This window comes from Protobothrops mucrosquamatus, unplaced genomic scaffold, assembly GCF_001527695.2.
Source record: "Protobothrops mucrosquamatus isolate PMUCROS unplaced genomic scaffold, P.Mucros_1.0 scaffold_4, whole genome shotgun sequence".
Taxonomy (NCBI): domain Eukaryota; kingdom Metazoa; phylum Chordata; class Lepidosauria; order Squamata; family Viperidae; genus Protobothrops; species Protobothrops mucrosquamatus.
In genome coordinates this window covers 189112-201694 of record NW_015386080.1, presented here as the reverse complement: position 1 = coordinate 201694, position 12583 = coordinate 189112, and the positions used below count along the sequence as shown (strand labels likewise).

At 35.1% G+C, this 12583-nt stretch overlaps 1 protein-coding gene across 1 annotated transcript in view; it reads right to left on the bottom strand.

Moving 5' to 3' along the window:
- Positions 1-12029, bottom strand: part of NPNT (nephronectin) — a 25573-nt gene extending 13544 nt beyond the window's left edge. The window contains 6 exon segments of the mRNA XM_029287314.1: positions 194-316; positions 1419-1553; positions 4567-4686; positions 6638-6757; positions 11947-11956; positions 11958-12029. Coding sequence (XP_029143147.1) covers positions 194-316; positions 1419-1553; positions 4567-4686; positions 6638-6757; positions 11947-11956; positions 11958-12008 — 559 coding nt within the window. The 5' untranslated portion in view covers positions 12009-12029.
- Positions 12030-12583: the final 554 nt, after the last annotated feature.

The following is a 12583-nucleotide window of genomic DNA, read 5'->3' as shown; positions in this document are numbered from 1 at the left end:
TGATTATCTGGATTTAAGTAGTCCAAATGTCATAGCCCTAATATTAAGACTCTTAAAACTTTCAGAATACTCTTTTTGCTTTTACAAGTGTTAGTGAAACTGAGATGATCTTAATAGATCTTAAAATGAACTTCACAAAGAGGTCATGTCTCATTTGGATTCAGAATACCAGATTAAAAGGATCATTACGTACTTATGCAGTTTAATCCATCACCTCTGTACTCTTCTTTGCATTTACATTTGTAAGACCCAAGTGTATTGTAACACTGGGAATAACGTCCACACTGATATTGGCCAAGAGAGCATTCATCTATGTCTGTAACAGAAAAGAAAATAAATACTATTTTAATAACAATCATACATTTGCATTTTCGAATTAACACTCTTTCTTTAAAAAAAATTAACACAAATCCCATTGCTGTATTAAAATGCTGAAATTCTAACGGTGAAAATTAAAATGGAAGGCAAATTATTTGAAGAGGCTTGAATGAATCTGTGTTTTAAAGAGGTGTTTTAAAGAGGTCCCAGTGGTCTTTTACAAGCAATAAAATAATAAAAGGTCAGAAGTTTTAGATAGTTGAGTTTTGACTTATAAGCTTTTCTGTGATAATAGAATACTGCAGGCTACAAGAAAGAACTACATATTACAGGATGGATTCACATTGCTTGAAATTAATAGCCATGCTGGCTGATGATCATTAGAGTTGAACCCTACATGTCTAGAGGACTGGGAAAAGTTCTATGAACTATGGTTTATTAAGCAAGGTGGCTGGCTTTCCAGTTTATGCTATGCAAAATCAAATATAATCACATTTTATTTGATATTTGAATCCAGCCAAAAAAATTGCCTCATTCACCCACCCCACCCCATTCCAACAGTAACTTTTTTAAAGTTCCCCTTCACTTTCTCCATAATTCAGGTCTGTCAGATCTGGGCAGAAAAAGCCGAGATGGTCAGTAAATGGTGGCACTGAGTTTGTCTTCTATTGCCTAAATCACTATCATAAATTTTACAGAAGACAAAGAAGTTACCTCCTATAGCTCTTAATTTAGTTCTAGAGTATGTGAATCCACTTTGATAATTCAGCATACTAACTATAGTGGAAAGCCAGAGAGCATAAACTCAGCATTCTACAGTTCCTGAGATCTGAAGTGAAGTTCCACATGCATTTGGCTAAATATGTTTTATGAGTTTTGTAGAAGAGAGGTCTCTGATTATACAAAATATGATGACAATATTCAGGCAAATACAGGTATCAAGTCCCTTCAGAGCTTCCCTGTTGTCTATGGCAGTTGAAGATAGGGAGAGCAGAGCAATCCTGCTTCCCTTTCAGACTTATGTTTTTCAAATGCTTGAAGTCGACTTTGGTGCAACAAATATTTATAAACTGTTTTCTTTTATGAATGATTTTCATTACCATGGCATTGGTATCGGCCTCCAATGTACATCAAATCAAAGCCTTTATGACACTTGCAAATATAACTTCCAAAAGTGTTGACGCATTTCCTGAATCGGGGACAGGTAACGCTCCCAGTGATGCATTCATCCACATCTACAAATAATAATTAGTAGCAATGAGTTTCATATATTCAAATTTAAAAACACATTTATCTTGGACAATCTGAAAGGTCAACAGTCTTCTAGGGCATTACTTTTTATGTAGTAGTGCTGTGCAGAAATTATAGTTAAATTTTAAGATGAATGTATGGATGACTCTATTTTTCCTCCATAAAACCCATCTTTTCAAATGGAATTTCGCATTCATAATGTGGCATAACTTTATAAAAAAGCGGGTTTAAATCCTGTGGAAAACCATTGTGTACAAAACATTCTGAATGTTAGAAAAGAAGTGTTAAAGGAAGAATTAGAACACTGAAATGTTTAATTTAGGAAGAGGTAATTAAAATCTAGTATCCTTCAAAAGCACAATTTATTCTGATTTATTATAATTTACCCTGTTGCACAAGTGAATTTTATTGGCAGATTTCCATGCTGAAAGTAAAGTTCAACCAAGGACATTAAGTGACTGTTGAAAAGAATTGATTTAATCCAATCATTGGAAGGTTTCATATCCAAACTACAATGCTTGTCAAAAGCTTTATTAACTGTTTCTGGAAACTATTACAAAATGTAACTATGTGTTCACAAAATGATTTATAGAGAAAAGTTCAAGACTCCAGGCATACCAGATTCTAGGGATCAACATTACTACATGAAAAAGATACATTCATAATATATCCTTTCACAACACTGAAACAAGGCATTTTAACCACTGAGTTCAATTACCTTCTCTATTATGAATCCAACTGAAAATATCTGTGATAGATCTTTATCCAATTTCTGTATGAACACAATAATATTAACACCATCAAACAACAACATCTGCCTATAAATCAGCTGTGGTGGTCCCAGTGGCTTCTGACAGTGTTGCTGTACAGCAGTGACCAAAATTGTGGAAACCTTTTGGGAAAAGTGTACAGTAGAAATGCCACCTTTGGTTAAGTTTACATTAATTTTTCTTTTAATTTCTTTATAACTGTAGACTTGTTCACTTAATAATACTATTTTACATCACTTTCTGGGCGACCAATGAACTCTTTGCACCATTACTTTAATTTTATTACGTTTTACAAGCTCACTAAATGAAAGAACACAAAAAACCCCAACCAACTTGATAGCGATCACATAACACATTCACAAATGTCCTCCTCTTAGCTTCAATACATGACATCAATAACTGAATCCTACTGTGATCTGATTGGCTCATTGCCAAAACAAGATGACAACTGATTAGCTCTCTAAACACTCATGTTCATTGGCTATTCCCAAAAAAAGTGGTTTTATTAGCCATCAAACCTCAAAAATACACTTTTTCCCAAAAGATTTCCACAATTTTGGCCACTACTGTAATTAAAAAATCAGCACTTAGAAAATCAGCGTATTGATAAAATTTCAAAAGGCCATACTCCTTGGATCCGTATAGTACAGTATATGTAAATGCTGATACATTATGACATGCTAGATTCTTGGGAAGAACTTGATATGTATGAAAACCAATACCAACTAAAGAACTGGCAACTCTGATTTCACATTGTTGTGTATATGATATAATTTGGTTAACAGTGTGACCAACCACAATATTTAACTTGTATGCCATCTGACTCTGAATGACTCTGGGCTGCTCACAACAATCACACAAAGGAATTACAATAAAATCAATAAAAAATAAAGATAAAAGAAGGCTAGAGTGATGAAGTGAGGGGTCTCCCTTTTCCTCACCAAAGGTCTGGGTAAAAGAGCCATGTCTTCATGTCTCTACTAATCAAGAGTGGGTGGGGGTGGGTGTTTTTTTGGAGGAACCTCATTCCAGAGAGCAGGGGCTCTGCAAAGAAGGCACACTTCCAGAGTCCTAAGAGATGACATCCTTTAATCAACTGAATGGTTCCTTCAAAACTGGTCCATTATCAAACTGCCTTTATTATCAAGTTTCTCCCAATTTTCAGTCAGAATCTGCCTGTCTGAAGTTTAAGTTCACATTGTAATTGTAAACGGCCATAGGAGGAAGGCATAAGATGAACCATACAATCACAAAGCAAACTCTGCCTCTTGCATACTACATTACAACGTTAAGTATAAAAAGGCAGAGATTTCATCTTGATGACCCAGTACACATTTCATCCTTTTGGCATCATCATGGTTAGGAACAGACACCTATCTTTGCAATAGTTTCTAAAAATAGTTAATTTTTACTTCTGACAAATATTGTAATATGGAGAAAATACTTTAAACTATGTAATGATTTCCTACAGTATTTAAAGTGAACAAATTCATTTCAGTGATCATTTGATGGTCTCCTTTACATTAGTATATTCTTTCAGTCTTATAATGCTCTTTATTTCCCAAACCTATTTCTGAATGACTGTTCAGATTGGTTGAAAATACATGAAGATTCTTTACTTCTTAAAAATCATTCAGGTAATTTAACATTTTCAAGAACCAGAATGACTCTTTGTTTCTCTCATTTCTGCCCAACATCAATTGTGAATGATTCCTTCATTGTTGCATTTAAAACAAAAATGGCACATTTTTCAGTCTTTTTTTCACTACTGATATCCCTAACTCTAAGAATGTCAATATGGTTTTTTTTTCAATTTTATTCTTCTGCAATTCTTTAAAAATTCAAGATGCATAATAATTAACAGAATTCAAAGGCCCAAGAACATTAAAAATCCCACTAGTATATCAGGAATGGAGAACTGTTGTTTCTAAGAATTTGACTTTGCTTGAGTATTATTTTGACATGAGTGTGATACGTGCTCAACATTTCCTAGTAAGTAGATTGTTATAAAGCAGGGGTGCCCAATCTTGGCCACTTCAAGACTTGTGGACTTCAACTCCCAAAATTCCCCAGCCAACATATCTTAAAGTTGCCAAGATTAGATACCCCTGTTATAAAGGTTCTTTTAATCTCCAAAATTCCTTCCTTCAAACAAAATTTATTGTGAAAAGCTGCCCAGAATTTCCACATCTTATGGAAGAGAGAAAATAAATATTTTTTTACTCACCCATGCAGGTTCTGCCATCTGGTGCCAGCTGTAATCCTGGTGAAGGACAACGACAGTGTATTTCCCCCTTAACCACATCACAGCCATACTGACAGTTTGCCATTGAACACGTGAGAGCATCTGTGGAGAAATCAATATGTTAATCAAATGCTTCAGAATGTTTTTCACGCTGCCAATTTATTTTTAAAATAGCATTGTAATGCAATTTAACAACAGAAAAAGCCAATGCTGTGATTATCTTGATGAGATGTTTCCTTCCTGATTGCAGAGAAAACTCTGTTATTTCTCCCAATCTTGATGTACTAAAATACGGTAGGCAAATTTATTTTAATAGTAGAAAGGCGGAACTTCCTTTTTACTATTAAGAGCTGTGGTGACACAGTGGTTAGAATGCAGTATTGCAGGCTATCTCTGCATTCCCACTTCCAGGAGTTTGATCCTGAACGGCTCAAGGTTGATTCAGCCTTCCATCTTTTCAAGATCAGTAAAATGAGGACCAAGATGATTGGAGGCAATATGCTGATTCGGTAAACTGCTTAGAGAGGGTCTGTAAAACACTATGAAGCAGTAAATAAGTCTAAATGCTATTGCCATTCACATACAGGAAAATTATACTAGAACATTAAAACTGGGAACCATGGGAAAGCATGGGATGATTTTGATAGATTTCATTTGTGATATTGTATTTTGGGGATTGTGGGGAAGGCTGCCATTTATTTAACAAGTTTTCAGAACCACAGCTTGGAGAATCTTTGGATTTCTGACAAAAGCCTATAGTTCAGGGAAATTTTGGAAATTAGTATTTTAAGTACCAACATCTATCCTCAACTCATTGTCCAAATATAGAGAACGAATGCCACCTTAAAGCAGTAACTTCATTACTACATGAAGTACTATAAATTGCCATATACTGTTTACCAAACTGACCACAGGTACCACTGTATTCATCTTTCACTGCTTCCAATCACTCTGAAAATGCATTCGGTTTTTCATTACTTCATGAATTCTCAAACATTTTCCTTGCCACTTACTCATTTCTATCCCACCCATCCTTTCTCGGTGAGAGAAAAAAAAATTAGAGTAGTGTGTATTTTAAACACTCAGCACAGGTGGGGCAAGCCTGAGTATTTGAAAAGGCTATAAGGACACAGAACAATCTTGGCAAAAAGTAAAAATCAGCTCTTTTGGTAGTTCTGTTTCTGATATCCTCTCAAGTCACAATTGCCTGACTGGTTGAGCTTTAAAGTTTTTAAACCTGTTAGCAGATCTGATTCTGATCAGGGTGAAGATTGAAAAGAAGCAGGAAAAAAGAAATAAGAGAAATACAAAGAATGTCTCACCTGAGACCGAAATTACTGAAATGTGTGTGAGGGAGGGAGTTCCTAATGAAGAGAAATGGAGATGGAAGAAAGGGACAACCCCTCAAAGCCAGAAAGAGGGACAGGACAAGTATTTTGTGAGTCATGTGGTGGTGGTATGGAAGTCAGAGATAGAGAATAGACTTGAGGGTAGAGAGTAGCTAATGATTTTCTTGCCAAACATGGCAGTCATATAATACAACTGCTTGGTTTCACAGCGAAAGCACTACATTAAAAGCCTATTAATTCTTGGGTTGGGCAGGAAGAATAAAGAATTTTACATCATTGAGGGTATATAAATAATTTGCATACTTTCACCAGTAATGATTAACTATTTTGTATGGTTGCCTTACTGTCTGCAACAAATATTTATAACTAGCGGAGATGTGAATCTTCTGCCAAGATAAGCTAAGAAGCCAATCTGTGACAGAAAATTAATCAATTACTGTCAAGACCTGGCCATGAAATTCTGACAAACTTAACAAACATCCATAATTCTTGATATGTTGTTACATTCCAAATATGACAATTGTGAGTCACATAAAAAGTGACTCTTGTATCTTGTGAAAATAAAACAAATGGAATGCTATTTCTTCTTTTTTGCTTTGGTTTTTTTAATCTCATTTAACAGAGTCCTTTGCTTAAGGCAAATTAACTCCTGCTTCCAAAGAATTCCACTGTAAAAAAATTGAAACAATGAAAACATAACCTACTAGAGCATGATCCATCAGGCATAAGCATGTATCCATTCAGACAATAACATTTGTAGCTTCCATAGGTATTCATACATCGATGTTTGCAAGGCCTTGGTTTCAATCCACATTCATTGAGATCTAAAGAGGATATAGGGAGGGTGAGGAGCAAGAAATAAAACATTAGATGCTAGCATTTGAAGTTTTGGAAGTTCAAAGTCAGTTATTTTAGAAAATTAAGTCTGCTTTACAGTAGCTGTATGTGTGTGTGTGTGTGTGTTACATTTGGATTGCTAACAAAGAGTTAAAGGGAAGCTGGTATAGCTATTTTGAGCTCTTTAGCTCTCATCAGCCAGCTACACCCTTCTGAGATTCGAACCTAGGCTGCTTGCACGTTAGGAATTCAATCATTACTGGATAACATAACCCAAACTTAGTAAATAGATATGAATATATACAATATATTGAAGGCAAAATGCAATAACTTATTACATTTTTATACTGTTCAGATTCAGAAAGTGTAGGTTATGACACATAGTTTTGGTACACATGGTTTGGTACACAAATGTAATGATTTGGCAGTGTTAGGGCACAGTGTTAAAATAAATCTTAATAGAGGAAATATATTTTTACTACTTGCTTAATTTTAATTCAACATTAATTGTATATTTTTGCTGACTTTATTCAGTAACTTTGAGAATAAGTCAAAAGCAGACAAACAGAGTCTTGGTTTTAATATTTTAAGGTTCAAACCTTGCAAACTGCACTAGAAATAGGGCGTTTCACATCAGCTTCATTATTTCTGTACTGGTATTCCATTCAAACGCTAAGAATGTTAACTTAGGGGTTCCCCAATATAATTTCATTAAAGGGGGAAAAAAATCTTTTTTTAAAAAAATTCACTGTTTCACTGTAACATCTCTAATAAACTGCCTTTCTGTTTACATTCTGTAACAGCTTTCTTAGATCTGTGTTAAAAATATTGGATATATTTTAATACAATATTTTTATCAGCAATATGATAATAATATGAATATCGAAGACTCCACTACAAATCTAAATCACACAAAAAACTAGTCTTCAGTAAGGATTTCTTAAGTAGAAAAAAAATGTCTATAAATGGGCCTTGGATTTATTTTGTTCATTTGGAAAATAATTTAAGGCCATTAAGGCAGGCATAAGATCGCAAAGGATTTTATACCATAATCAGAGGGCAACCTTTAATCCGAGTTGTGCTTTTTTCACTGATCTCAGTAGCCTTTGATCATCTACATGAACTATGCAGACAAAGCAACAGGAATGCACATATCCCCATGTGACTTGCAAATACACTGAATACACATTTTAGAAACTCACAATCCTGTGCAGCATTCCAGATACAAGTTTGCAACTCTCAGAACGAACTGAATCCTGGCACTTGTTATCTATACTATATAACCCTATTTAAAAAAAAAATCTGTTTTAGCCAGTGACACTATACTTGTGGTTTTTGTACATAAAGGAAAGGAATAGTTATAGCTAAACATGTCAGCAATTAGTTTAGCCACAAAAGTGTCAGTATTTTAATGAATTGGCATACATGATGCATTTTTCAAAAAGATCAGAAAATGTGTTCCATAAAGATCTTGCTTAGAATACTCTATGAACTAAAAAAAGTAAATCTAGCAAGTTGGATCGAATGTAAGAAAAAGTTACAAAAACGTTAAATTACCAAAACTTTTTTAAAAAATCCACTGCGATCTTCCATGTTTCTTTGCATTTTGAAAATAATTTAATGAGAAGTGCTTTAGCAAGCTTTATTTTTGTTGGTTGCTGAGATTTTTCTTCATAACCAGAGGCTACAGTTACACACAAAAAGGATAGTACTAAAATAGTAACATAGGAATATTGCCATCATTAAAACTATACATTGAAGAGCATATAGAGAAAGCTAGGTGTTTGAAGCAGCCCTTTTAAAAAGCCAGTCTCAAAAGCGCAGGCTGCTAAGCTTAGCTACTGCATTATAGGAAGAGAAATGGTTAATGCTTTTCTTAGAAAGCAAATGGCTTTTGTGTGCTATCACTGCAAAGCAGTTCCTAGCTAAAATATATATAATAAAGATTTAACAGTTGCATCTAACAATGAAATACAATTGCTTTTCAGGTGCCATAAAAATCAACACTTTTAATCAGCTAGATGAAGTGAAACTGTGCTTCCAGGATCAGGCTTGGAGACATCATCAGTGCTGAGATCCACCCACAGAGGTGTGGAAGGACCTGACAACTCTGCAATATTTAAATCCTTTTCAACTTCTCTTTGTTCTTGCCTGCATGCTCCAAACAAAAGTTCAACTAGGGACAAGACAGCCATCTTCCCAACCACCAAAGAGATCTAACCATAGGTCCCATTCTCCTACTGATAATTACAGACTGCACGTGCACCAGCAGAAGACAAAGGAACTATTACCCTCAATTCAGCAGGTAACAATAAAAATGTTTAAAGAACCTTAAGAACAATTTCCTGTAACAGAAGATGTGGTAAAATATTGATCCCAGGGTTAATTATTCATAGTTATTAACTTACACAGGTTATAACCTGAATCTTGTGAGTGATAGTTCCAGTCACTATAATAACCCTTACCAAGCCACATTGTCTGATAGTTTTCCTATTGCAAAAATCACATTTTCTGAATAAACTCTATCAACATGCAGCATTATTCTAAATGAACTACCTATTCTCAAGATATGACGAGACTCCAGAAAGCCCTGCTGGATGGGATTTCTAGAAATATAGTCCCAACAGATCTATAGAACTTCAGGCCCATAAGCACTCCAATTCTGATTACTATTGTCCCATGTGCATTGCACTACCTGAAAAATGCACCAAGGACCTGCTCAATTGTCACAGCTAACAGGCTTCTGGGAATAATCTAATTATCCTCTTGAATAATATATTGCAAAGTGCTAAGAGGTCTGCTGTACCTCCTTAATATATATCAAAGTTCTACCCCTTCTTCCAACTCAACCTTTCCTATTTTGCAGCATCTTAGATACAGTAGTTGTCTTTCTTATCTTCTGTTATTCGCAAGATCTGACATTATCCAGATACAGCACTTTCTGCTTATGTTTTTCTCAATCTCTAGATGGAGCATCAAATCCTGGATTTTCTCCAAATCATAAACCTTTTTCTTAAATGTGTCAAGAGATGTTACAGTAAACCTATAAGCTTCAGGATTGCCTGTATGTTATATTATTATTGCCATTGCTCGTACTATACTGTGCATGCATTTTACATGCTAATACTAGCACTACTGTTCCTGGAAGAGAAACTGCCAGAGATTTTAACAAATGCTACAATTATGATGTTTACTTAACCTTATATAAGCAAGCAGCATTTTATCAATTAAAAAGAAGCTTAGAAAAAGTAGCATACATCCCAAAAGCTCTGAACAGGTGAACATCCACAGGAAGAAAGTTGTTGAGGAAGAGAATTGTTTGGAGGATAGGGTAACTATCAACGCACAGTCTAATTGCATGCTGCCTATATTGCAGGCTTCTTTGTGGCAGCCAGAAGTTTGTTATCCTTTCAGCCTGTTTGCAAAAGAGGTTTCCATATGTACTGAAGCCGTGCAGGTGGAAAGCATGGACCACCTGAAATAAAGGATTGTCCTCACCCCTCCAAGGCAAATATGTGGCATGATCTTCCGCAGTGGTGAAAAAAGGTGGTTCACTGGACCAGTGTTGAGAGGTTGCAAACTGGTGTGCAGCTTCATAATGGAGGAGAAGGCATAACAGAAGTCAAATGACTGAAACTCAGCAACACAACATGGCACTTTATTAGGTGAAATATCATTTCTGCATGTTACACTCAACTGTCTCAGTTCTCTTTAAAAGAGCAGCAGCAGATTGGGTTCAGGGGAAGAGATAATCTAGCTGAATTTGCAGCATGGGCCTGAAAAAGCTGAACGTTCAACTGAGAAGTCAGTGCTATACAAACCTTGAAAAGGTGAATCTTCTTGCAAATCTGGAGTCAGAAATTATTTGAACAGATTAGCACTTCTACTACTGGGGCACCCACAAATGATACACAGTTCAGATTTAAATGAAGTGGAATCTTAAATTTAGAGAGAAACACAAACTGAAACACAAGAGAGTACCTGCTACAGGAATAGTTTTGTGATAGGCCCCACTGCATGCACTCAGAATCTCCAATGTTCTGAGAATTCCTTTAGCTCCAAACTTTTGACAATTCTTGCTTAGATTAGAAAGAAGGGTATGGTATAACATTAGTTATACTACCAAAAGTAGAAGAAAATACAACAATATTGAGGGAAGGAGAGGGGGAAGGGTAAAGCAGGGAAGAGCCCAGGACAAAATGTGAGGTCTCACAAAAATCTTTCAGGTGAAGTTTAATATACCTGAACAAGTAGGTTTTTAAAAACATTTAGAATTCACTAAGCTGTGAAAAGATGAATAATTCCCAGGAAACACATTTCCTGTTGCACCAACTTTCTCAAGTTGTCAGATATTCTAAAATGCTCATTTCATTTTCCATCAGGACAGAAGCTTAGGAAAGCTTTATTAGAATTCATGAGTGTAACTGCACTTTTAAGCCCTTGAAAACAGAGAATAAACAGGCATACACATGTCACTTAATTGGACTTTTCTTCATTTGATGGAATGAATTTTATTTCTATTTAAATTATTTTAGCATATGGATTTCTTTGCTTATTTTTTCAGAAAGCAGTGCTGGTAACAGCAATTTATGTTAAGCTCCCACCGCTTGCTTAAACTGTAAATATTTGTGGAGGATTGTGCTCGGCTGAACTAAGCAACAACAATTTGAACAAATGTTTCAAAGAGATAATACAATTTCTCATTGAGTTTAAACTGGCCAAGGGGGAAAATAGTGTAACCCACAAGCCACATATGCCTGCCAGCATTCCTCTTTTTTTGTCCCCAGATTACAAAAAAGTGGGTAGAGTCTTTTTAAAACATACTCTTTTTTTTTCCATTTGGGGGAATCAGGAGATTTTAAGGGGGGGAAATAAAAATTTCCTATCCTCAAGCTTACTCTGGGAGTGAAGACTTTGATGTGCCCTCAAACCAATGGAAATAAGGAGATCAAAGATGCCACAATTGTTCACTTTCATTTGATAAAATATACCATTGGTTTTGCCTATCATTAAATCAAGTGGCCAATATCTGAAGCTGTACCTCTGCAGTATAAATTGCTCTTCCTTTATAATTCTGATAAGGACCAAACAATAGCTACTATAAAAACAATTAACTGAAGTTTTGTAAAGAAGCTTGAGTTTTATTTGTTTTTCTTTCCCTTTTTTGTTTCCTTACCTTGGTTGCATATTTTCCCAGTGTATCCTGGATGACATTTGCATTTGTTTGGACCAACACATTCTCCATGCTTACATCCAGGTTGACAAACAGCTGTGAATACCCAAAAAGAAGGCTATTATTCTCCTTTCAAATTAAAATGTTCACAGAATTAAAGAGAGTAAATTAAATAAATTTTCATGGTCTTTGTAGCTGTTGTATTTTGTTAGGTGCTTTTATTGTTGTTTTTTAACTTTATATTGTTTCAAGAAGTTTTTTTTAAAAAGTCTTCACTAATTGTTATATATTCAATAGTAGCCTTTATTAGAGTTAGAACAGTGAAATAGTACAGCCTTCCAGTACTATATGTTTCTACTACAAAACTCCACCGCCCGAAACATTTTCTCAAGAAGACAAAATAAAGCTGACTTATTTATAAAACAAAAAAGCATAAATAAAACTGTGGCCTCTTGCCAAAAAAAGGGTGTTTCTTTGCCACAAAAAGAAAAGATCATTCTTTGGCGTGGGTGTTTAAATATGAAATCTTAGCTATATTTTGCCATGTAAAGAAATAAAAAATGTAACAAATGCAAGTTGATAATCAAGAATGTCATCAGAATTAAGACTCCTTGAGTTGGGCGGAGGTGGGGGTGCGAGG